Below are 25,424 nucleotides of genomic sequence, written 5' to 3'. Positions count from 1 at the left end.
GGTTCAAATATTTTCCGATTTTCTCCATTTTCTTTTATAGAACTAATAAGAAATGTGTACATCAAACAGAAAAAGAATTGTGTAAAACTCGTGATTGACTCCAAAGTTATGTGGGCAAGTCCATATCATCGTACGTGACATTTGTACGCTTATAGAGTGGAATAGATTTTGCAAAAATAAGAGTATCTGAAAAATAATTTGGTCTTTATGTTCCATTCAGAGGGTACTATATTTTAAAATAATAAAAAGTTCTTTCGAAATATTGTTGTCCAAAATATTGAGCGAACATAAAACGGTACGTGTAGAAATTTGCGAAAATATTCGAATCGTGAGAGGCGTTAGGTTTTCTTTTAATTTCTTACACTAAACGAAATATTTTTCCTTTACAATCCATCATATTTAAATAAAAACAATCTTTGGATGATTTTAGAATAAATAAAATTTAATATCGTGACATACCGTACGTGATAGATTTTTATCTTATAATAAAACAATATATGTATATTCTGTAAATATGTATATGTATACAAAAACTAAAAAAGTGAATAGAAAATATACCTTCGGTTTCAATAAACAATTATTAACAATAGCAAAAAAACAATCAGAGTCAAATTTATTTCGTACTACAATCAAATTGGGAGCCTAATTTTAGCCTAAAACATACCTAAAACATTAGAAAATTAAATATAATCAGTTTAAACTATTATTTTTGTATTTAAAATGTTGTAATATGATCTTCTATTCAATTCATCTTGAAAAAAAGTTTCAAGCGTTTTTGTGTTTTCAGTAGTGGTAGCGATTCTCGTGGAATTGCCCATATGCATTTAAATTTAAATAATTCGATTTTCACTAGTTTTTGGGGGCAAAAAAAGTATTTTTATTTCTTTTTAAGTTATGTAAAAAATTTCTAAGAAGATGTATTAGGAATTTATACTTCTTGAAAAGCCAACTTTACACTAAATATTTTATATGAAAAGAAATTTGAAAATTATTGTTACCGAGGGGACCAGGTCCATCCAAAAAACGCCAATTTTTTATGTAAAATTCAAATTTAGGGCAAAATTTCTAAAATCGCATTGTCGATATCAAAATATAGTAAACCATTTTAGATGGCCAAATATGTTCTTAATTATTTTGTAAAGGCTTCCGATAACACCGCCCCTGGTATGGATAATACAGCCAAAAAACTAAAAAAATACCATTTTGGTATATTTCAAAACTTTTTTTTGGGAATTTTGGGATTTCTGATTACAAATTTCATAATTTGTTTTTAGTTTTGCATTTTCAATAGACAAATTTATATGTATAACTGTAACATATCATTAGAAAATATCTATATATATAAAAGAGTAACGTTACTGACTCACTGACTGATTGATTATCGCACAGCCCAAACGACTGAAGCTAGAATCATGAAATTTTAACTGTGGGTTCCTCCCTCCCCAAAACGATCATATAAGAAGGGATTTTTGGAAATTCGAACGTTTAGGGGGTAAAAAGGGTAAAAACGGGTAAATTCGGTAACCTTATATCTTCAAAACTAATGAAGATACAAAAAAACTTAAAATTGCATGTTACTCCATTTAAAAAATAAGCTGACAAGTGTTTCGTACTTTTTCAAAATTTGAAACATTTAGGGGAGAAAACGGGTAAAAACAGTATTTTGGTACTTTTTTTGCACTCTATGTATCTTTTAAACCAATAAACATAGAAACAAATTTTAAATTGTATTCTTTACTTATCAAAAAATAAAAAATATAAGTTTGGTACTTTTTGGAAATTCGAACCCTTAAGGGATAAAAATTGTGTTTATTTTTGGTACTTTTTCATAAAATATGTTTTTCTATAGTTTGACATAGACATACGAATATTTTATTATGATCAGAAATTTAATTGAATAAAAATTTACCAAAGCTATGGGGATAAAAAAGGTACCAAAAAGGGGATAAAATCGAGAAAATACATTTTATTTGAAATTATTAAGCCAATTTTGATAATTTTTTTAACATTGGTTCCTGGATTCATACAACAATTAACAATTATTTGGAACTCGAAAAAATTAAAACATATTTTTTCTTGGGCACATTAACACAGACTTTAATATTTTGAGACATGCCTGTAGCATAAACAATTTTGGCAAAATGGAATATTTTTAAAGTTCGAACTTGAGGGATGTTCAAGGAAGAAAAGGGATATTGGTACTTTTCTCCTAATGGTACTTTTTTTTAAATATTTTAAATTATTTCACTTATCGACATTAAAGTTAGCTGATATGTATCTGAGTGAAGTTTGTGTTAGGAATAGGGTACAATATTTAGGTACCAAAATATGAGAACTGAACTATAGGTACTTTTTTATTAATCTAATGGTACTTTTTGAATTTTATATGACAATGGACTTAGACACATGAAATTAAGCATATATGGTCCTAAGTGAGTGTGAATGTTAGGGGTAGACTTTTTGGTACTTTTTCTTTAATCGAATGGTACTTTTTGTAATTTCTTCACCAATGAACCTAGAAACATGAAATAAAGCTTATATGGACCCGAGTGAGTGGGAATCCACAAGTGGCTGCTTTTTGGTACTTTTTCTATATTCTAATGGTATTTTTTGAATTTTCTGTAATAATGAACATAAAAATATGAAATTAAGCGTATATGGTCCTAAGTGATGGAGAATTGTAGGGGCAGACTTTTTGTTATTTTTTTTATTTCTAATGTTACTTTTTTGAATTTTCTATAACAATGAACTTAGAAACATGAAATTAAGCATATATGGTCCTAAGTGAGAATTCTAGGGGCAGACGTTTTGGTACTTTTTCTTTATTCGAATGGTACTTTTTTTAATTTTTTGTAATAATGGACATAGAAATATTAAACTAGGCGTATATAGTCCCAAGTTAGTGAAAATTCAAGGGCATACTTCGTGGTACTTTTTCTTTATTCTCATGGGTACTTTTCTGAATTTCCTATAATAATGGACCTAGAGTTTCCAAAAAAATCAAAGAATTTCAAAACCGCGGTTTCGGTTTTAAAAAATTAAAAACCGATCGGTTTCGGTTTTGTGATAATTTATTAAATATTAAGTATTATAGAAACAAAATTAGTTGATAATATAGGAAATGATATACAAATCTAAAATTCAAACTTGACGGGTTATGGTTTAGTGAATTCGAAATTAATAGTGATAATCAATGGTACTATTTCCTTATTGCAATGGTACTTTTTGAATATTTTATAATAATAAACCTAAAAATTTAAAATTAGGAACACATTTTGCATTTTCTATAATAATGGACCCAGAAATATGAAATTAGACATTTACAATTAGATTCACAAAGTGTGACTTGATAGTACTATTTCTTTCTTCTAATTGGGGTGGCGAAGCGCACCGGGTCAGCTAGTTCATAAATAAAAATTTAATTTCAATTTGAAAAATTTTTTCTCTTTGCAAAAACTTTATAAATGCTTTTCTGTCATATTTTTCAAAAAAAGTATTCCATGCATTTTTTAATTCTCAGAAATTAGATGTAATCATTTTTGAAAAATAGACAAAATCCCCTATCCATTGATGTATGTATAACATGTCTACCTTTTGTTTTTTAAGTGGCAAATTAATTTGGGAAAACTTAACAACTCGCAGAGTTTTTACCTTTATTCAAATTTACACAACAACAATGTTAATAATCACTCTGTGTTTTTATACACCCTCTACCCCCCATTTTCTCAATATCTGGTTATCGTTTTTCGTAACGATAAACCTCCAATTAACATTTTTTTTGTATGAGAACTGTCAGTTTATCCTCAAGATAAAAAATAACCAGAGATTGAGAAAATGGGGGTTAGTGTAATAGATTACACTGGCAAAGCAGTTGATGTTAATTTTAACCTATTATACACTGAACTGATTTCAACAGCTGCCACTATTTCTAAACAGTGCCATCTCCCTGCTGTTTCATGAATTATCTTAACGGACACAACTAGAATGTTCTATTTTTAGAGCTTTTATCAGCTTCAATATTAATGTTGCCATACTTACAAACAATTATAATAACTGCAGTTGATAGTTATCAACATTGTTGATAAGTAGATGTTTCTACATATGGAAATGTTTATAAACATGATTAATGTTGCTAGCAGTCGTTAAATAGACCGTTAATGCAACTTCGCAACAATATAACCCTATTTTGAATTGGATTTTTTACTTCAAATAAAATGTGTTTAGAGGTTAAACATTATCTGATTTTGCTCAAATGTTCAGTATTTGTTTCATGGATGATGGAGAACGTCCAATATAAGGATCAACCTATTGTGTATATATCTACATATGCACTAATAGACAAAGTTTTTTAAATCACAATAATAATGAACAGATTTTATTTGCAAAAGAGCAAAAGAGCACTGGAGCATAAATCCGAAATAAAATGTAATATTGAAACAAAATATTCTTGGAAATAATATTTACAGGAAAAAATGTACAAATTAACAAAGAAGATTGGTCAACAGCAGCACACAAATAATAAATAAATAAATCGCAATACAGAAATCAACAAACGGAAAATGTTTGATTAAGTATTGAAATATGTATGTATTTATACATAAATATCTGACAGAATAACATGTTATTGCTGTATATGATTAAATATTCTGCAAAAACATGTGTAAACATTAATATCTAACTAAATGTAAAAGGTTTCATTGTTGTCCTTAGGCTGAAACATGATTGCCTGGTACTTGTAACATGAAGCATCAGTATTTTGAATGCTACGCCTCAATCTGCTACAGCCATTAGTCTAGTTCTGCTACAAATATTTCTTTGTGCAGCATTTCCTTGAACATAATCTTCTTTAAATAAACAACTCAAGTTTCAAGTAGATGTGCTGCAGATACATTTTCGTTTTACACTATTTTTACCCGTTTTCTCCACTAAAAGGTACGAATTTCAAAAAAAGTACCAAACACCTGTTTGATAACACAGTGCAACACGAAAAAAAATAACCATATACAGAAACCACTACGTGATAAAAAACCAAAAAAAAGACCCGTGTCTTCCAGTTTTGCCCAAAGTCATGCACTTTTTTTATGGGCCGCCAAAGTTTTGGGGCCTCGGTGTCATGTGATATTTTTCTCAGGCTCATATCTTGCAAACCGTTCGGAATTTTGATTTACTCTGTGAGGCAAAGTTGTAGCCCTTGTCATAAGGAACATAGCCCTTGTCATAAGGTCTCCCAGTTTTGCCCAAAGTCTTGTACTTTTTGTTTTATGAGCCCCCAAAGATTTGGGGACTCGGTGTCATTTTTGCAAAAAGTGATATTTTTCTCAGGCTCATATCTTGCAAACGGTTCGGAATTTTGATTTACTCTGTGAGGCAAAGTTGTTGCCCTTGTCATAAGGAACAAAAATTGTGAACATGTAAAATAAAAAAAACTTCATCTTCAAGATCAAAATCGCAAAAAAACTTTAAAAATTCGATTTTTTACCTTTCTTCCCTGTTCAGGCCCATAGGTAGCAAATCGTTCAAAATTCAAGGAAACACTTAAGTACAAAAATGTACCTTAGATCTCAGTAAACAACTTTCTAGAACATATGAACTTCCTAGGAATGATTCTTAACATCGTTTAGGTAGGTCAATATAAGTTAGTAAGAAAAAACTAAAGGAATTAAGTGTTAAATTATTATAAACTAAAGCATACTTTTAGGCAGCTTTAAAAAAATGTATTTCTAAATTTATTTCGAATTTTTTAAAGTTTTTTGCGAATTTGATCTTGAAGATGTAGTTTTTTTGATTTTATATGTTCACAATATTTGTTCTTTATGACAAGAGCTACAACTTTGCCTCAGAGAGTAAATCAAAATTTCGAACTGTTTGCAAGATATGAGCCTGAGAAAATTATCAATTTTTTGCAAAAAAATACAACGAGGCCCCAAATCTTTGGGGGCCCATAAAACAAAAAGTGCATGACTTTGGGTAAAACTGGAAGACACGGGTCTTTTTTTTCTTGCTCTCATGGAAATATGGTTATATTTCCATGACTCAAAAAATTACACACATTGTAATTTTTGAAGTAGATAAAGATGCATTTTAACCCTTAAATGCAAGATTTTTACTTTTATTTTTCTATAAAGTATCAAATATTTAGTTGATTTTTATTTATTATATTTCCTTTACCCCCTGTCTATACTTGACAAATATTCATCATAACAATAAGTGTCATTTGTTGTCAAGACAAAATTGTCTAAGCAAAAGCACTAACAATTTTATCATAACGAAGCAATAATACTAATAAATGGAGACTATACCTGATAATTCTTTATCTAGACAACCATTTTGAAGTTTATCATGATAAAAATTTGTCAGGTATAGACTGGGGTTTGATTTAGAATTTCGTTAGCTGAAACTTATCGTACTCCATTTGATTCTTCTGAATTAGAATCTGAATTAGTATCAAAAGCTTATATTCGTCTAAAATTAAGTGGAACTGGAATGTAAACAATTTGGCAACAATATGTATTAAAGGGTTAAATTTTTTTTTGTATCTATATTAATTTAGAAGATATTTATAAGGCTACCGAATTTACCCGTTTTTACCCCCTAAACGTTTGAATTTAAAAAAATCCCTTCTTTGACGATCTAAATAGGGAGAGGGAAACCTGGGCGATGTTGAATCAGTCAAGTAAAAAATTGTATGTCTTGAGTTACAAAATATTTATTTTGATAAAACCAAAAGCAACCAATAGGGTATTCAAGGAAAATATCTAAGCTTTCTTTTGAGAACATTTTTTTTTAAATTGGCCCATTTAAAAAAAAAAAATCAAAAAGGTTTTTGATTTCGGAAAAAAAATTCAAAAATGTTTTATTTTATTTTTTCATATTTTTTTTCGAAAGATTGAATAAATAGTTATCTAAACTATTTGGGGCACATTTTGCTGAGAACAATGGGTAATAAGTTACAGAAAAAACACCTGCTTGGCCAAAATGTCAAATTTTGAAAGTTCTCCACCGATCTTGTTGAACAATTGTGTCTGAATTACTATCTAATAGAACTAAATACAATTTCATACGAAACGGAAGACATCGATTTCAAAATTTGGATCACTTGACTTAAAATCCCCCATATACATATATTGATATATAAAACACTAACTAAATCTAACAAACAACTCATTCCTCAAACAGAAGATGAACAACTCTGAAGCCGATAAATTTTCTTATACTGGGAATTTGTTAATATCACTGTTGTTGATATTACAATTCTGTATGCATTTCAAAGAATAAAAATATAAATAACTAACTGAATATAAAAGTTTTGTTTGTTGCCTTAAGGTTGAACCATGTTTGCATTTTATACTACAAGTGATGCATTTTTCGTGCTAGTCCCATCCATCCATTCAATCTATGCCACAAAAAATCTTTCTCTTGCATAATTTCCTTGAATAGAATATTCTGCAAGTACACAAGTACTTTGCAAACCTGCCACCTTTAAATTTAAGCTGCAAACAAAGTTTTCCTGTCCTTTCACACTTTCATGTAGGTGGTACTGATAATTTTGTTTATACTGGGAATTTGTCTCACTGGGCTTGGGTCTGAAATTCTTTATGAATTTCGAAGAATTGTGTGAAATTCATTAAAATAAACAACAGTAGGTATTTATTTAAAAATATGTATAAATGCAAGTGAATCTTAATTTATGAAAAACACAAAGTATATATAAAAAAATTTAATTATGAAATAATTCTAATATTACACGTTTCCTGTTAACGTTTCCTGATTCCAGCCAAATCTTTACTATGAATTTTTAATGGCTTAAGTCATAGGATTCTGAATTAGTTTTATTAAAATTAAACAACAACATTATAAATACTGGCATATTGAACAAGTTATTAGAAAACATTTGTCGAATTCACAATCGGTGTCGTAGCGTTGTAAAGGTAGGGTCAGACTACGCAAATTATTTGACACAAGATGTTTCATGTGTTTGATCAAAACTACATCAAATAATTCATGGGTTGATTTTGTGTTCACACTGTACACATTTATTTGCCATATTTGTTTAATCAAACTACACCGAAATACTATCAAACACACAAAGGGGAAATTATATTTGACTTGTGGTCACATTTATGGTAATATTTGTTCTAAATAATTATTAAATAAAGCTGCAAAACAACTTTAATTTCTTTCATCAATAAAAAAGACATTTCTAGAAAGTAAAATATTACAAGATTTTGCTTTACATTTGAAAGAATTATGAAATTTCAGTACTTTTATTTAAGCGTCAAATATTTTATGTTTCTAGTTTGAACACAAAATATTTTTGCACTGCAAACAAGAAAACAGCTGAATTTGGTCAAACAAATTTATTTGCCAATATGAAAACATTCTTGTAATGTGACCAATGTGTGACCACTAAACAGCAAATATTTTCCTGCATTTTGGGTATTTTTTTATTTGATCTTGCAAATGAATTGCAAGATCAAATAAAAAAATACAGCGTCAAATAACAGCTGATGCATCATGTGTTATCGCAAAAGTATTGTTGCTATATCTTAAATTAAAAATCGCTAAATAATGAAAACAAATCGCGAAAAGAACACAACTTGAACAATTTAATAATATAATTATTAAATGTTTATTTATTAAATTATATTACTATCACAATTCATAATTGAAATTGAATGGAAATGTAATCATGTTTTATACTTGAAAAATATTTGAAATATTAAATATTTTTCAAACAAAAAACATATGGCTTGAATTTATGTTTCCTTTTTACTGGAGAATGCTATTGAAATAAAGTGTAATACAACTGTAATTCAATTGCTTGACTATAACTCAAGGCTTGAATTACACTTGCTATCAACTTGAATTCCAGTAAAAATGCTTATTGGTTTTTTAATACATATTATTAATCGAACACGACTTTTTCCAAACTTTTTTCATTCAGAATAAGAACATGTTCACAAATATTGTTAAATTTTATGGAAATGTTTACCTTTTTTACATAATTTTTTAATTAATTCCAATTCAATCGCATTATCTAAAAATTTATAATAAAAATTTTTGTATGATACTAAAATCAGAAAAGTGAAAAATGCTATTAGACATATTCTTCTTCTGCAGTAAAAAAAAATTAAACAGATTATACTGTTTAAGAATTATTTTTTAATTACAATCAATTCATACTATTTATGTATGTATGAAAAATTTTCTTTGATTTTAAATTCAATCTGTATAAAATTTCAGTTAATATTCCAATGTACATATGAGCAATTTTAAATTTTGAAAATAGACAAACTCCATGTATAAATAAACAAGTAAAAGTGCTATATTCGGCTATGCCGAATCTTATATACCCTTCACCTTTGTTGTGGATGCATTATTATTTTTTATAATTAGTATATATGTATGTATGTACATTGCCCACTTTCAGCGTACAGCATCCTAAATTTATCAAGAACACAAAAAACAACAACAACGCCAAACGAAACAAAACACCAAAAGAAAAAACAAAATACACAAGCCAATGAAACCAACACACATCCAAACATACGTTTAATTGTATAAAAAACAACAACGCCAAAAGAAACAAAACACAAAAGAAAAATAAAATACGCAACGCATGCACATCCAAACATACGATTTGTTGCTTTTTTGTAAAAAAAACCAACACACAACCAAACAAACGTTTAGTTGTATAAAAAACAACAACAACGCCAAAAGAAACAAAACACAAAAAAAAAACAAAATACACAAAACTTGCACATACAAACATACGTTTTGTTGTTTTTTTGTCAAAGCATGCAATACATTGTGTTTTTTGATGAAATTTTCAGAGGTTGTCTCGGATTTTTGCTCATATCTCCGTTATTTATGGACGGATTTTGCTGATTTTAAATAGCAAAATTCTCGAAAGTATGTCTGACAGAATTGTTGTAGATTTGGATCCCGGAGATATCTGGGGCCTTCAGAAAATTGATTTCAACAGACAGACGGACAGACAGACAGACATACAGACAGACAGACAGACAGACAGACAGACAGACAGACAGACAGACAGACAGACAGACAGACAGACAGACAGACAGACAGACAGACAGACAGACAGACAGACAGACAGACAGACAGACAGACAGACAGACAGACAGACAGACAGACAGACAGACAGACAGACAGACAGACAGACAGACAGACAGACAGACAGACAGACAGACAGACAGACAGACAGACAGACAGACAGACAGACAGACAGACAGACGGACATGGCTTAATCGACTCCGCTATCTATAAGGATCCAGAATATATATACTTTATAGGGTCGGAAATGAAAAATGTAGAAATTACAAACGGAATGACAAACTTATATATACCCTTCTCACGAAGCTGAAGGGTATAAAAATAATGAAACATCAGACTATGTTAAACGTATAAAAATATAAATCGCATAAAATTGCAAAAATCGCAACATAGACTTCATGTCTTCATTTAGTTTTTCTCCCAGTATGTCATCCTAGGCTGAATGACTTTTATGTGAAGAAGAAGACTTCATTTATTGATGCAATTATTTAGTGAAAATAATTTAAATAACAAATATTCAAGAAATATTGAATATGTATTTATGTTTAAAAAAAAAATAGTGAATTTGTGTCTTTAATTTAGTACGAAAAATATTTAAATAATCTCCTCTTATTTTTCCGCCATGCTGAGCAAATAATTTTCTGTTTTTTTCTATTTGTTATTTATTTTATGAAAGTGTTTGATATAGTGTGACCACACGGCAAATATATTTTCTGATTCTTTTTCGCAGCAGTTTGGTCAAACAAAAATTGAAAAATTAAATTCAATATATGATAACAAAATTCAATAAATCTCTAATAAAATGATTACTTTACAATTCGAAATAAGTGCTTTAACCTTAAAAATATTTGCAAGATCTAATTATATATTTTTTAGGTATTTATGTAGCTAGTGGTCACACTTTGTTCACATTAAGAAAATATTTTGTTTGCCGACAAATAATTTTGTTTGACTAAAATCATCTGTTTTGTTGTTTGCTCTAAATTTTATTTGTGGTCAGATTCAGGCAATGAAATATTTGACGATAAACGTCAAATATGAGCTGTGTGTGACCGTACCTTAAGTTGTATGTCATAAATATTTTCCAAACTAAATTTTACGACACAAAAATAAAACATTAATAATAAAAAAATTACGACATACAACCATACAACAAAATCGAAAAAATTTTAGAGGCTTTTGTTCCAGTACTTCAAATATGGTCCAAATTCTAAATTCTAAGGAGAAGTTTTTTTTAAATTTTTTTGTAAAATTGTGAATTTTTTAGACGTTTCTGCACATAATTTATGATAACTCAAAAAGATTTAGTCCGATATTATAAAAACGGATAACTTTTAATCCGTTTATATATTGCGTTTCAATCGGTTCAGTAGTTTCGGAGTTATAATAACAAATTGAAGCAATAAATATATTTTTTACGTGAGAATAGCAAATTTTTTTGTTTTAAAAAAATCATGAAAAATCGAAAACGATAGAAATTGTACAGATTTATTACTTTATCACAAAGCCACATAAAATAGCAACTAAAAAGATATCGATCATAAAAATCGATTGATTCTTTTCGAATTGATTCACAATTAAGTGAATTCGCTCATTTCCACAAAATTTTTGTTTTTTGTTTGATACACACAAAATTATGTAGTTAATGTTCTTCTTTCGAATCATTAAATTTCGAAAAAAAATTTCCCATGCCATGTACAAGTTTTTACGTATATATTGCTTTTCAATCGGCTCAGTAGTTTCGGAGTTATAATAACAAATTGAAGCAAAAAAAAAAATTTTTACATTAAAATTTAAAATTTTTTTGTTTTAAAAAAATCATTAAAAATCGAAAACGATAGAAAGTGTCCAGATTTATTGGTTTATCACAAAGCTACATGTAATAGGAACAAAACGAGATATCAACCATAAAAATCGATGGATTCTTTACGAATTTATTCAGAATTAAGTGAATTCGCTCATTTTCACAAAATTTTAGTTTTTTCTTTGATATACATAAAATAGAGTAGTTAATGTACTTCATTCGAATGATTGAATTTCGAAAACATTTTCCCCATGCTATGTACAAATTTTTACATATACATTACTTTTAAATCGGCTTAGTTTCGGAGTTATAATAACAAATAGAAGAAAAAAAAACATTTTTTACGTGAAAATATAAAAATTATTTGTTTCAAAAAATCATGAAAAATCGAAAACGCTAGAAATTGTTTAGATTTATTACTTTATCAAAAAGCCACATGTAATAGGAACAAAATGAGATATCAATCATAAAAATCTATGAATTCTTTTCGAATTTATTCACAATTAAGTGAATTCGCTCATTTTCACAAAATTTTAGTTTTTTGTTTGATATACAAAAAATTTAATATTTAATGTTCTTTCGAATGATTGAATTTCGAAAACTTTTTCCCCATGCTATGTACAAATTTTTACATATACATTACTTTTAAATCGGCTTAGTTTCGGAGTTATAATAACAAATAGAAGAAAAAAAAACATTTTTTACGTGAAAATATAAAAATTATTTGTTTCAAAAAATCATGAAAAATCGAAAACGCTAGAAATTGTTTAGATTTATTACTTTATCAAAAAGCCACATGTAATAGGAACAAAATGAGATATCAATTATAAAAATCTATGAATTCTTTTCGAATTTATTCACAATTAAGTGAATTCGCTCATTTTCACAAAATGTTTGTGTTTTCTTTGATATACATAAAATTCAGTAGTTAATGTTCTTCTTTCGAATGATTGAATTTCGAAAACTTTTTCCCTCTGCTATGTAAAATTTTTTACATATACATTACTTTTAAATCGGCTTAGTAGTTTCGGAGTTATAATAACAAATTGAAGCAAAAAATGTATTTTTTACGTGAAAATATAAAATATTTTTGTTTTAAAAAAATCATGAAAAATGGAAAACGATAGAAATTGTTCAGATTTGTTGGTTTATCGCAAAGCTACATGTAATAGGAACAAAATGAGATATCGAGCATAAAAATCGATGGATTCTTTACGAATTTATTCACAATTAAGTGAAATCGCTCATTTTCAAAAAATTTTTGTTTTTTCTTTGATATACATAAATTTCAGTAGTTAATGTTCTTCTTTCGAATGATTGAATTTCGAAAATATTTTCCTCATGCTATGTACAAATTTTTACATATATATTATTTCTCAATCGGCTCAGTAGTTTCGGAGTTATAATAACAAATTGAAGCAAAAAAAATATTTTTTACATTAAAATTTAAAATTATTTTGTTTTAAAAAAATCATGAAAAATGGAAAACGATAGAAATTGTTCAGATTTGTTACTTTATCGCAAAGCCACATGTAATGGGAAGAAAATGAAATATTAATCATAAAAATCTATGGATACTTTTCGAATTTATTCACAATTAAGTGAATTCGCTCATTTTCACAAAATTTTTGTTTTTTCTTTGATATACATAAAATTCAGTAGTTAATGTTCTTCTTTCTAATGATTGAATTTCGAAAACATTTTCCCCATGCTATGTACACATTTTTACATATACATTACTTTTAAATCGGCTTAGTATTTTCGGAGTTGTAATAACAAATTGAAGAAAAAAATAAATTTTGTACGTATGAAGCAAAAAATATATTTTTTACTTCATAATATAAAATTTTTTTGTTTTAAAAAAATCATGAAAAATCGAAAACGGTAGAAATTGTTTAGATTTATTGCTTTATCGCAAAGCCACATGTAATAGGAACAAAATGAGATATCGGTCATAAAAATCCATGGATTCTTTACGAATTTATTCACAATGAGGTGAATTCGCTCATTTTCACAAAATTTTATTTTGGAAATTTAAATTTTTCTATCATAACAGGCACTGTTAAGGGTTATAACTAGGGGGCGGATTTTCATGCATTTATTATTGGAAAATATGCGCCTAAAAAATGCTTCAAAAAAATCAAAATATGACCTAAAAATTTAAAAAATATGCACTTATATTTTTGTGCAGAAACATAAAATAAATTAAGTATGGATTTCGAAATGTCTTAAAAATACACAACACTGTTGCCAGCAGTTCGAACTCTTTAAATTATACTAGGAATTAAACAATTAAAGTTCTAAAACTATTTTTAACATAACTTTTCTTCTAAAAAACGATGGATATTTATATTAATTGTAATATCTTGGTATAAATCACTTGTTTAAAGCCAAAAGCTTCTATATTGTGACTTTCCCTTTAAAATTATCAATATTTTGATCGTGCTGTAAAGTAGCATCCAACCTTAATATTTATCTCGTCAATTGGTTACATTATACATCTCATGTAATCTAGCATAAAGACAATTGTCACTTAAGTGTCTCTATGTAATCTATAGTGTAGGGACTTTAAACATTAATTGTGTAGTGCATTTGTCTCTAAGTTATAGAACTGTAGAACTGCTTGGAAATGACTGTCGGGACTGTGTAGGTGAAGTTACAAAATCTTTCGATAACGAAATCTCTTATAAATCGAATGTGCAATGAAAACAAATATCAATGTTTTCGACACATTTAATGAATTTTTGATACTTGATAGAGAAATGAAGAACTTAATGCCAGTTTCTCGATGTCGAAAGAAGTTAGTCGATAAAATTTACTGCTATTTCTATAACAAATTCGACAAAAAATGTTTGTCGAAACAATGTCGACGACAAAAATTATATTTTTATTAAAAATTGGCATAATATGCATATAAATATGCATTTTGAAGTAAAATATAACAAAATATGCATTATCAATAAAATATGCAAAAATATGCACTAACAAATCGATGCCATTTTGCAGCAAAATGTGCGATTCGGATAGATAATTAATCTACATTGTATTTGGACGTTCGAGAAAAAACATGCATTTGCATATAAATCCGCCCCTTAGTTATAACCATGGGTTATGATAGAAAAACACAGTGGCTATAAATTCCAACAAGATTCATTTTCTCCCGTTTTCCAGGACTTTCAGAGATTCTTCCATCAAAATTATAAGTAAATTTTAAAAATTCCGAAAAAATATAAAAATATGTCTGACATTTATGATTTGACTTAGTTTTTGGAAAAAAAACAGCAGATTAGTTCCCATTTCCATCATTGGTGGTAATTTTGTTCCAACAGTGTGGTTATTATTCCATTCTGAATACACTTTCCTTGATTTACAGTGTTTAAAAGTGCTATGTTAGCTTTTAAACAGAACTCTGTTAACTCAACTGGTTTGTGTCTAGGATTATAAAATTCGAAATTTAACTTTAAGCACAAACGAAATGTCTTTTGTACCAACCCAATAAAGCGTATAACAAAAATGTAATTCATTCTCTATGTAGTAAACTGTTGATGGACATGTTTGTCAATTAAGTTAATGAGGAAGGGAAATACATAATTTCCTGATTTAACTGCGTACCGAACGACCGTTTATTATAGTGTATGTACTTACCATTAGGGCAACATAACCATGTATACCGTTGTAAGCTCTCAGCATTTGATAGAAATCTCCTTTACAGTAATCCGCACACTCGTGTGTTGTCTTATAGAGCTGCATGTATTCGACAAACAGGCGGAAATCGTTCTCGGTGATGTCTAAACTTGAGTTTTTATTAGCCATATCCAATAGATGGAGGCTCTTATTGGACTTTAAGAGAGATGTCGCCATTGTTGATGCCATCGCTGTGGGTGAAAAGGTTGTTGTACTAAATGTATCCATAATCGTATGTGTTGGCTTGTCTTCCATGTATGGCAAAATCATGGGGTCGTATGTCATGGTTTTTTAACCTTTGGTTTCTTTCCTCTTATTGTTTTTACAAATGTTATTTTCTATTGATTCGTTGTTGCTGTAGTTTTTTTTGTATTGGCTATTGCGTGTGCTGTTGTTATTGGCTTCAGTTCATATTTCAGTCGAGGCTTTATGTTCATTATTTTTATTATTTCTTGTTTGACATAGTTAGGTGGTTATCTGTAGGAGAGAAGACAATAAATAAAATAAAATTACTGCTCGTTTTCAATATAGATTTATGTAATTGAGATGTGACATTTACAAAAAGCAGTTGTGACAACCATTTTCTTTGTCTGACTCTAGTTAATTGCGTTAAGTAAGTGCTTAAGCTGTTTTGTTTGAAGGTTTAAATAACAGAAATCATTATTATTTAGAAAGAAATACGTTTAAATTTAAGTTTTGAATAAAAACCGAAATTACCCTGAACTCTTAGCCTTTGATTAACATAATTATATTAAACAAAAGTTTTTTCTAAAAATATTTTATAATTATTTTTGTCTTATAAACCTTTAATTAATATTAATCATACGCTCTAGGTATTAAAAATATAATTTTATGTTAAAGAGCGCAGTATTTGATTAGTTATAGCCTATAATCCAATGTTTAGCTAAATTATATCGGGAAAAAGATAAATCTGCAATTACTGTTGGGTGTATGACTTAAAATTACGGGAGTTCAAAATTTACGCCATCTATTGATGGCGGTTCTTTTGAACTCGATGTTTGTTTTTAATAACTTGTAAGTCATTTTGAAAACAACATATCTGTCATTTACTCTCACTTAGTTACTGAACATTATAGTGTAAAAAACAAAGTTTTGTTTTGCTTCGAAAATGACTAATTTTGTACCCACATAGGGTCATATGCGGGAAGTTTTGCTTTACTTCTTTAATAAAAAAAAGTGACGCTGAAGCACAACGATTGCTCCCCAAAGCTTATGGTGAATTTGTTCCATTGGTTTCAACGTGCGAGAGATGGTTTGTTCCATTCAGAAGTGGTGATTTTAACAAGGAAGACAATGATCGCCTAGGACAGCGAAAAAATTTTGAAGACCAAGAATTGGAGGCATTACTCCAGGAAGATTGTTGTAAAACTCAACAAGAGGTTTCAGAATCATTGCGAGCTACTGAAGCAGTAATTTCAAAACGTTTGACTGCAACAGGATTCATCTAAAAGCTGGGAAATCGGGTACCACACGAATTGATGCCGAGAGACCTTGAAAGACGAGTTTGTATGTCTGAAATGCTGCTTGAACTCTATAAAAGAGAATAATTTTTACACCGAATCGTTACTTGCAATGAAAAATGGATCCATTATAATAACCCGAAGCTGAAGAAATCGTATGTGAAGCCCAGCCAACCAGCCGAATTAACACCAAAGCCAAAAGCGTCCTATCTATTATGAGCTGCTAATATCTGACCAGACTATCACAGGGAACCTGAATTGGAGGCATTACTCCAGGAAGATTGTTGTCAAACTAAACAAGAGGTTTCAAAACCAACCATTTCAAAACGTTTGCGAGTAGCAGGGAAATTGGCTACCATACGAAATGAAAGTCGTTGAAAGATGATTTTTTATATCTGAAATGCTGCTTGAACGTTTTAAAAGCAAAACATTTTTGCACCGAATCATTACTTGGGATGGAAAATGGATCCATTACAATAACCCGCAGCGAAATAGATCGTATGTGAAGCACTGACAACCAGCCGAATCGATCGCAAAGCCAAATAGCCATGGCGCTAAGGTAATACTCTGTGTTTGATGGGAGCAAACTGACTTAGCTGCTGAAGTCTGACCAGACCATTACAGAAAACCTGTACCGAACGCAACTGATTCGTTTGAAACGAGCATTGGCCGAAAGACACCCTGAATATGAGGCCAGACATGAAACCGTAATATTCCATCATGACAACGCTCGGACGCAATACCTGTTAAAAAGTGTTTCGAATGAAGTGGTTGGGAAGTTTTGCCTCACCCGCTTTATAGTCCAGACCGTACACTGTGTCCCGACCGTGCTTTGTTACGATCGATGTAGAACGCTCTCTCTGGGATATGCTTCATTTTGAAACATAGTATCCGATATTGGCTTGATTCGTTCTTGGCCTTAAAAGATGAGCAGGTTTTTGGGCTTGGAGTCCATATGTTGCCAGAAAGATGGGATGCTGGATCTTAGGAGCTTCGAAAATCGCTAACGTCCAATATGAGGGCTACACTAATAAACAATTTTCTGAAGCATTGCTATTTTTCTCATACATTTCTTGATGACAGATATGGATCCTCTTTGAGGGATCACAAATGAAACTTGTTGAAATAACAAAATGAATGACAAACTTATATACATGAACCCTTATCTCTCATGGCAAAGGCTATTAAAATATGCAACAGATACACATATTTGATACTTTGGAAATAATAACTAAATATGAAATATTTTACATTTTCCAAAATTCTAAGGAAATTTATAATTATGGTAACATGAAATTGGGTTTAAAAGAATGCAAATGAAAGAAACACAATCACGCCCAAATAATTTTGTGGTAAATATTTATTGAAAGTAATACAAGAATTATTTTTTCTTTAATAAATTCACTATCAAAGTAGCAACTTATTTATTTTCTTGGAATTTCTTTAATTCATTCATTCAAACATGAGTTGGTTTATTTTTAACTGTACTAAATATAGCTGAGATTGTTGTACAAAGCAACAGGATAAAAAAAACAATAGGAAAACTTCTTTGGAAGACTTACATCACACATTTTCGAATTATTGCTTTTAGTATGGTTTCTTTTGTTTTGAAAATCCTTTATATGAGGAAAATCAAAAATGTTTTTAGAATTTTACATACAAATTTATTCTTATGATACTTAATTGCTTAAACTTTTCCTTAACTTAAATTTTGCTTAAACTTTTTAGTGTTCAAATTATTTTCCCCTCATCTCAGACCTCTGGGAAACGGAGTCTCTACACAGTGAACTTCAAGTAGTAGTAATTTTCAAAAATCCCCAAGAAAGGTGACCTCAAGGATCGAAACAATTCTCAGCATGATTAATAAAGTAATAGCTCATATTAAAGTGTAAAAAAAAAACTTTTCAAAAGGTCAAAGGGAATCCCGTAATTCCTAAAAATTTTAGTGAAAATCCCAAAAATAGCATTTTTACAATTTTGCCCTTCGGAACTGGGATAATACTTTGGGGATTAATAGGGACCACATAACGGATTCAAAGGCTGCTTTCCGTTTTCTGATCCCAGCTTTGGGATTTTAGAACATGTGGTCCAAAGCTAAAATTTTGATATAGGTCATATTCCGAAGGGCGTAGGAGCGACATATTAGAAAATTTGGACATGATTTTTACACCAAAATGTACTCCGTAAAGATACCTAACAGAAAAATATAAAGTTGTTATATGTTCTTAAAGAAAGTTAATTTTTAATAAAAAAAAACAGCAAAAATCAACTATTTTTTTAATATTTAAATTGAAAATCGTTTATTTTTGGTTCCATAATTGATATTGCTCTGAAATCTTTTGCATGTTATTCGTATAGGGTTACCAGATTCAGATTCGCAAAAAGCTGGACATTGGGAACAACTCAAAAAAAAAAAACTGGACATAAAATATAAATATATATATATATATATTGTAATCCATTGTAATTACACGGTGCACAGCGGTATTTTTTTTTGGCAAAAAGTCTATTTTTTTACAGTTATTTTTTTAGAAATCTAATGATGCAATTCAGTAGAGAAATGTTCATTAGTAGAAAACCATGATTTGTTTTCGAAAAAAGTTATCTAAATATTATACAACGAAAACTGATGAAAATTTTACTACATTTCAGTTGTTTAAACAATAAATATGGTTCAACTAGCAATTGTTTTAGAGTATTTTTATTAAAATATAGTATTTTAGATTTAATAGGAAAGAAAATATATTTAAATTACATATATAGTTTAAGAGATCTGAGCAAATCAAAATGGCTCCAATAAATTTAGCATTTACAGTTTTCATTAGAAAAAAATAAGTTAGCTCGGTCTACCTCCGTGTTAGTAATACTACTAAATGAAAATTTGGAATATTTTCTTTCATTTTATGTAAAAAAATTCTGCGACTTTTTGCGATCGCTGAACAAACTTATAAATTTTCTGATAAAACTCACGTATTTTTTATGAATATTTACAATAAATTGCAATGCATATTTACAATAAAAGGTTTTGCATACTTTTAGGCTTTTACTTTTTATATGAAACTTAACATATAGATTTGGGTTTATATAAATATTTGGGGGATTCAAACGATGTCCTATTAGGTCGTATTGTCATAATGTCATAAAATATTTTTTTAGTTTAAACAAATCTTGTTGGGTTTCAAACAAAAAAGTTATAAACTAATAAGACTTTTTGAACTATGTTTATTGGTTTATTTATTTTTTTTGTTTAAACTAAAAAAATATTTTACGACATTATGACAATACGACCTAATAGGACATCGTTTGAATCCCCCAATTGTTTATGTCGATTTTCATCACGATACTATTATTTTTATGTGAGTTTTGAACGATAAAACTATTTTCCGAAAGAGACCTATATGTCGACAAGGTTCAAATATGGACCGATTTTCTTCATACTTTGTAGTATGATATCTGGGGAATTGGAACTAACATATGCAAAATTTAAATAAGATCGCTGCATTATTTAAGAATTTATGACTGATACAACGTTATATTGGAAGGACCCTTGTATGGGAGGTACCCCTAGGGACTATCCGATATGAACCAGTTTTAATATTTAGCTTTTCTATATGAAACTAGCCAAGCGTACCAAATTTTATTATCATAGGAGCACTCCTTCTACTTTTTGCCAAAAAATGTATGAACCCATACCAGTGCACATAGGTCTAGAAATACACAATTTATGGCCAAAACTCAAATCTTGCGATGACATTTTTGGTACTGCAATGTTGAAGTAAACACTTGAAATATACTTATTTGGACTTCTGTTTTTTGAAAAAACCTACTACACGTTAAACCGCGATAAAACAAAAATTTTTCATATTTTTCGTTGAGAAAAATAGGGTCATTAATGGAACTGTGGTAGTGGGATATCTGAAATAAACATTTTTTTTAATACAGACTTAAAATAAGAATAAAACGAAATCTTGAAAAGTGTTGAGAGAAATAAGTCTAGTTTTAGAGTGTGAAATATTAGCACATTAATAATAAATTATTTAATTAAATTTTTTTTTTCAAAATTTTTATTGGTCACAATAGGTTAAATAGTGCTAAAATTTATTTCAACCTCTCACTTATTAGTATTCAATTAATTTTCAACGAAAAAAGAAAGTATATGGTAATGGCCAAAAATACTCCACTCCAGACTTATGTGCATGGGGAAAAAAAAATAGGTTTTCATAGAAAAAATTATAATAACTATTTCTTGGAAAATACATTTTATGAATTTACGTTTAACAATTGCCCAATATATCTCGATTGGAAGAAGATTTGGGCAATTTGACGAAGGTACCCTACTTTGAGCCCCATAGCTTAAACTCGAATAATCCTTGGCTACGTTCACTTCAAATTTATCTCGATCGGGCCTGCAGTTTAGAAATGCCAGATTTATTTCCAAAAAATTTTAGTTTCTTCTTTAATGGGAGGATTTCCCCAAAAAGTGGATGAATTTATAATTACCGAGTAATATGCCAATATTTTAATGTAATAAATTTATAAATAAATTTACGTATGTATTTTTTATGTTTTCCAGCAGCACATGTCACATTTTATGTATGTATATTTTTTGCAATGATAGTTATATTTAATTAATAATTTTCAATTCAATCAGCTAACAAAATCTCCCGGGGGAAACAATAATAACAAATTGTTTGTGAATATTTTAAGTTAGGCAAATCTCGGAAAAGTGTTAGGAAAAACCTCATATAAAATAAATTTCTGTGTAATAACACGTATTCAAAATCATGTCAACAGTGTTATTTATATTTCAATATTTATTTAATATTATTTCTACATGGCATTTAATAGATACTCAATCCCAAATGAATATTCAAGGTAAAAGCATATGGATATGGATAGCTTTTAAATAGTTATGCATAAACTAATTAACCTAAAAGTTGGTGAAATTTAATTTATATGGGATAGATTTTAATGTACATATGTAGGTATGTACATAACATTCGTAACATATTTCCACATTTTGCAATAATAGCTATGTATGTACATATATTTGTGTGATTCTCATGAAATTCTAAGTAATTTTAGCTATGCCTGATCTCTGTAAATGTGTAAAACACTCCCCAGCAGTCAATGTATCCCTTATAGACAGTAATTATCACTAAGGTCTGATCACTTGTCTGGCTCAAATTTATATATGTATTTTGCTATTTGTAGAGCTGAGAGAAGACAATTGGTTACTTTATACATCCCAGGTAATCTAGTGTGAAGTCAATTGTCCTTTAAGTGTCTCTAAGTAATCTAGAGTGTAGTCACTTTTTGAGTAATTCGTACAAACTGGTTTTATGCAAATTGTGTTAGTATAATTCTCATACGGTTTATTTTTATTTTTGCTTAAGTATTCTAATATTCCATGTAACCTACCGTGATGACAATTGTCACTTTAGTGTCTCTAAGTAACCTAGAGTGTAGACACTTTAAATATTTATTTTGTACTGCACTTTAGAAAGTAGTTCTTTTACCCACCAAATCTAGTGGAGAGTTGTCGGAGGAAGGTTTGTTTACAAGAAATCGTTTATTGGTCTGTCTGTGATATGTCTTTTTAGCAGACTATTCGAGGTCAATTAGCACCCCTATATGTTAAAATAATTAGTTATGTAGCTAATCAATTAATCAGTTAGGTAGCTAGTAAGATAACTGATACTATGTAACCAGTATGTGAATGCAATCAGTTGACTACTTTGGACCAGCTATTAGATAGGCTCATTGTAATCTAAAAGGTCAAATTTACCCTCTGCTTAGGACATGCACGTGTTAAAATATCATGTTACGTAGTTAGTTATATAACTAGTTGTCACCCTAAATGATAGATAATATCACTAGTTCGGAACTGTCTCCTAAAACTGCTGGGTCTTTGTCCAAAATATACAACAGAAAATAACGATATTCACACGAACATTTTTACCATTGTCCTAAACATTTTGGTATGGAAAATTTGCAAACTCGTTTCAGTAGAAAAAAAGTTATGGTTCATAACAAAGTATAACAAGTAGTCTAACTCTTTGACAGCAGTACCTAACTCTATACATGTGTTAGTGAAAAAGTACCTAAGTCTAAATATGTGTTAGTTACAAAAATGTATATGTGTTGGTTCCTTTTGAATTTTCACCATACACACAGAGTTCTAAAAAAATGTTTAAATTTTAATTTATTTAAATTTTGTTCTATTTTCAATACCAAAAATTGAAACTCTGTTCTATATTTTAAAACCTACCACAAACAAAATAAAACGTCAAAATTAATAAAAAAAATATTTTTTAGTTTGTGCGAAATGGACTTGCTTCGGAAAAGAAAAAGTGCTAAATGTGTTGAAAAAAATTATAAAATAATGTGTGTTAGTGAATTTACGCGTATCAAACTATATTTATTGGACAATTTATAGTTAAAATTTCGAGACTTTTGATGTGTATAATTCTCTCACAAGGGTGTTGAATTTACACAGTACCCGTATATGTGAGAGAGTAAATTTATAAAATAGAGAGTTGGACTACTTGGTATACTTTGGTTCATAATGTAAAACTAAAATATACGCAATATTTAAATTTGAGCAGTAGAGTATCGACAAGCAAAAGGAAAAATAAGTTTGACAGGTGACAGTTTAGGGTTAGTTAAAATGCACCATTACAAGAGAGAACAAAGCATTTGCATTGTTGAACAATATTTTAGAAATATGTAATGAAAGTTTGGCGGTCACATTTTCTGGCAAAATCAGTTTTGGTCATGAAGCACATTTTAACCTTGATGGTTTTGTTAAATGTCACATGTCTGTGTTTGGTGAGTATTTCGGATTGTAGCTTAGGGTGGCCCTTAACAAACAAAAGTTTAATTTTTTTCCAGTCTCACCGTCTAGTTTGTTGAATTTTGGTAATATCGATTGAGGTTAAGACGTGCCGCAAGTTCGCTGAAGTTTAGAGGTGAAGTTTATAAAAGAGAAAAATGCAAATTTTGCAGTTTTTATAAAAATTTTGCCATTAAAATATTTCCTTTGCAATTTAATTTAAAAGAATAGAAATGTGTTATAATGAGCGTGTTATAAAGTCTAAAATTGTTTAAAAAATTTTAAAGTTATTAAAAACTAGTTGATTGCCCCGCCCCGGCTTCGCCCGCTAGCATTTACTAATGTTAGTTCTTCAAGTTTCTCAAACCCACGCACACCAGCCTGTTCTTATTTATTTGCAAATAAAATATAAAAATTTGTACTGCATACTTTAGGGAGCTTTTATATTACAGTTGACTGGTCCCACAAAAAAAATAATTTCCGAGTTTTACCCGGAATTTTTGATTTTTTTTTCTTTACAAACCATCTCCTGAAAATTTCGAATCGAATAAAGAAAAAATCAGCCAAATCGCTCCAGCCGTTCTCACGTGATGACAATACATACATGGACCATTTCATTTTTATATACACTCAGGTCTCGTTTTATGCGGATTCAAATTTATGCGATTTTTAAATGAAATGTTTTTTTTAGAATTTTAAGAGATTTTAAAATTTTAGATGTTTTTTAAAGCTTTTTTACCGTTTTTAAACCAACTTTGCATCACTAGTATAACCGTTATAGTTTGTTTTTTACAGAATCAAATTCAGATACGGAAAGAGCATTAAAGATTCATCGCGGACTGACTGATCTATTTTCCGGATATCAAGAGTTGCATAAGCAACTTAAAAATCCCAAATCGCAAAGTTTTATGACAAATTATTTTGCAAGAAAAGAAACAATTGAAGACCCTAAAAATTCTTTGATCTCGTCCCCTATTCACTACATTAATTCAAGTGATAAAAATGATATTTTACCATATGATGACAATAAGATTATATCATCTAGTGATGAAACGTTGAACCAATTCCTATGCTGACAATTATTCAGTGATTCAGATTAATCATACATATTTACAGAATTTCCTGAAAAATTGTTTTAGCTAATTTTTTTGGACCATTTTAAATTTTTCTGTAATTAATGAATTAATATTATATTTTGGTTTATTTTTTTTAACGTATTTTGTTTTTATTGCTTACGTAAATTAAATAAATATATTTTTGTTGATTTTTTTATGCGATTTCGTTCTAATTTTTTAATTAAAATCTGAATTTAAGCGGTTTTTCAGAATTTTGGAACGAATCATTAGTTTTGATATGAAGCTAGAGTATCGTTTTATGCGAATTCAATTTATGCGAATTTTTTTGGAACGCATCTATCGCATAAAACGAGACCTGAGTGTATATAGATTCCCCAGGCCATTAACGTGGCTCAGGCCACTAGAACAAGAAATTTAGGGAAAAAATTAACATAATTTGAGAAATATTGAAAGAAAATGTTATTTTTACT

General features: G+C 29.2%; 1 protein-coding gene across 1 annotated transcript in view; it reads right to left on the bottom strand.

The window, feature by feature from the left end:
* LOC135960810 (G-protein coupled receptor dmsr-1) overlaps nucleotides 1–15,949 on the bottom strand; it is a 43,021-nt gene extending 27,072 nt beyond the window's left edge. Inside the window, exon 1 of the mRNA XM_065512202.1 lies at nucleotides 15,524–15,949. Within this exon, the coding sequence (XP_065368274.1) occupies nucleotides 15,524–15,847 (324 nt within the window). The 5' untranslated portion in view covers nucleotides 15,848–15,949. The remainder of the gene's footprint in view (nucleotides 1–15,523) is intronic.
* Between the last annotated feature and the right edge of the window lie 9,475 nt (nucleotides 15,950–25,424).

Source organism: Calliphora vicina, chromosome 5 (genome assembly GCF_958450345.1).
Source record: "Calliphora vicina chromosome 5, idCalVici1.1, whole genome shotgun sequence".
Classification (NCBI taxonomy): Eukaryota; Metazoa; Arthropoda; class Insecta; order Diptera; family Calliphoridae; genus Calliphora; species Calliphora vicina.
This window is presented reverse-complemented; position numbering and strand designations above follow the sequence as displayed.